The sequence below is a fragment of the Acanthisitta chloris genome, unplaced genomic scaffold (assembly GCF_000695815.1).
Source record: "Acanthisitta chloris isolate BGI_N310 unplaced genomic scaffold, ASM69581v1 scaffold11013, whole genome shotgun sequence".
Classification (NCBI taxonomy): Eukaryota; Metazoa; Chordata; class Aves; order Passeriformes; family Acanthisittidae; genus Acanthisitta; species Acanthisitta chloris.
Genome location: NW_008663241.1, coordinates 1,825 through 2,914, shown reverse-complemented (window position 1 = coordinate 2,914; position 1,090 = coordinate 1,825). Strand labels below are relative to the sequence as shown.

The 1,090-nt window shown below is 63.2% G+C and overlaps 1 protein-coding gene across 1 annotated transcript in view; it reads right to left on the bottom strand.

Moving 5' to 3' along the window:
- The window catches only part of KIAA1522 (KIAA1522 ortholog), a gene marked incomplete at both ends in the record, with an annotated part of 2,501 nt that overhangs the window by 980 nt on the left and 431 nt on the right, over nucleotides 1-1,090 (bottom strand). Inside the window, one exon of the mRNA XM_009070919.1 lies at nucleotides 33-150. Coding sequence (XP_009069167.1) covers nucleotides 33-150 — 118 coding nt within the window. The remainder of the gene's footprint in view (nucleotides 1-32; nucleotides 151-1,090) is intronic.

Here is a 1,090-nt window from a genome sequence, read left to right as displayed (position 1 = left end):
TCCCCCCAGTCCCACAGCCCCCAGATGGATACCTTTCCGCTGGATCATCTCGGAGCGGATGGAGAGGGCGTCCTCAGAGGTGCTGTCCGTGGCACAGGAGGCCGTGCGGCTCCGGAAGGACACGCTGTCATCCTCCGAGGATGCACAGGACTGTGGGGACAGACCGTGGGCTCAGCAGACCCTGAGCTGTGGGGACAGAGCTGCCCCAGCCCCGGCCAGGCCCCTTCCCTGCCGCAAACTGACTCTGCAGCTGAGACAAAAGCTTCTCCGAGGGCCAAAGGCTGAGTCAGCCACACCGGCATCCAGAGTCCTCCCACCAGCAGCGGAGCCGGGAGCAGCCCCTGGGACCCCACATGGCCTTGCAGCTCCCCTTGGAGAGCAGGAGAGATGGGGTCTGGCCTGCTGGAGGAAGCTACAGCCTCAACACCATGCCAAGCCAAAATTGGCTCCATGGCTGTGCCCCAGAGCCCAGGGCTGGAGGGTTGCCATGGGTGGGAGAGGGGTGTGGGACAGGGACAGGAGAATCACCCAATCCCTCCACCTCAATCTCTCCACCTCAATCCCTCCACCTCACTCCCCCAGTGGCTCTGCCCACCCCAGAGCTCCTGGCTCCTCTCTTCCAAGGGGTTAAGGGGGCCAAGAGCCAACAGGAGGCAGCAGCTTGAGCAAACACGAGCGGGTGAGACTCTGGCAGAGGGGTCAGAGCCCAGGGACATGCCAAAGCCCAGCTCAGCCAAGAGAGTGGGAGTTTCTCCTCGTCAGCAGCTGGGGAGGAGCACAGACGCTGGGTTGGATATGGCCAACAGTCCTGATCGCACTCCTCTGTCCCTGCACCTCAGTCAGGGGACACCAGTGGGGCAGGAGCAGGGGGATGGAGGGATGGGGGTCCCTGGCAGAGCCCCACAGGACAGGGCAGGGCATGCCAAGGCTGAGGATAGGGAGAATGACTTGTCATGGTGCAAAAAGGACAACACCAAGGGGCACAAAACACTTCCAGTCCTACAACCCCTCTGGCCACGGTCCTGCCAACTCAGCTGGCTCCCTGTCTGTCCCCACACACCACCCAGGGGGGACAGAAGGGCCACCCCGT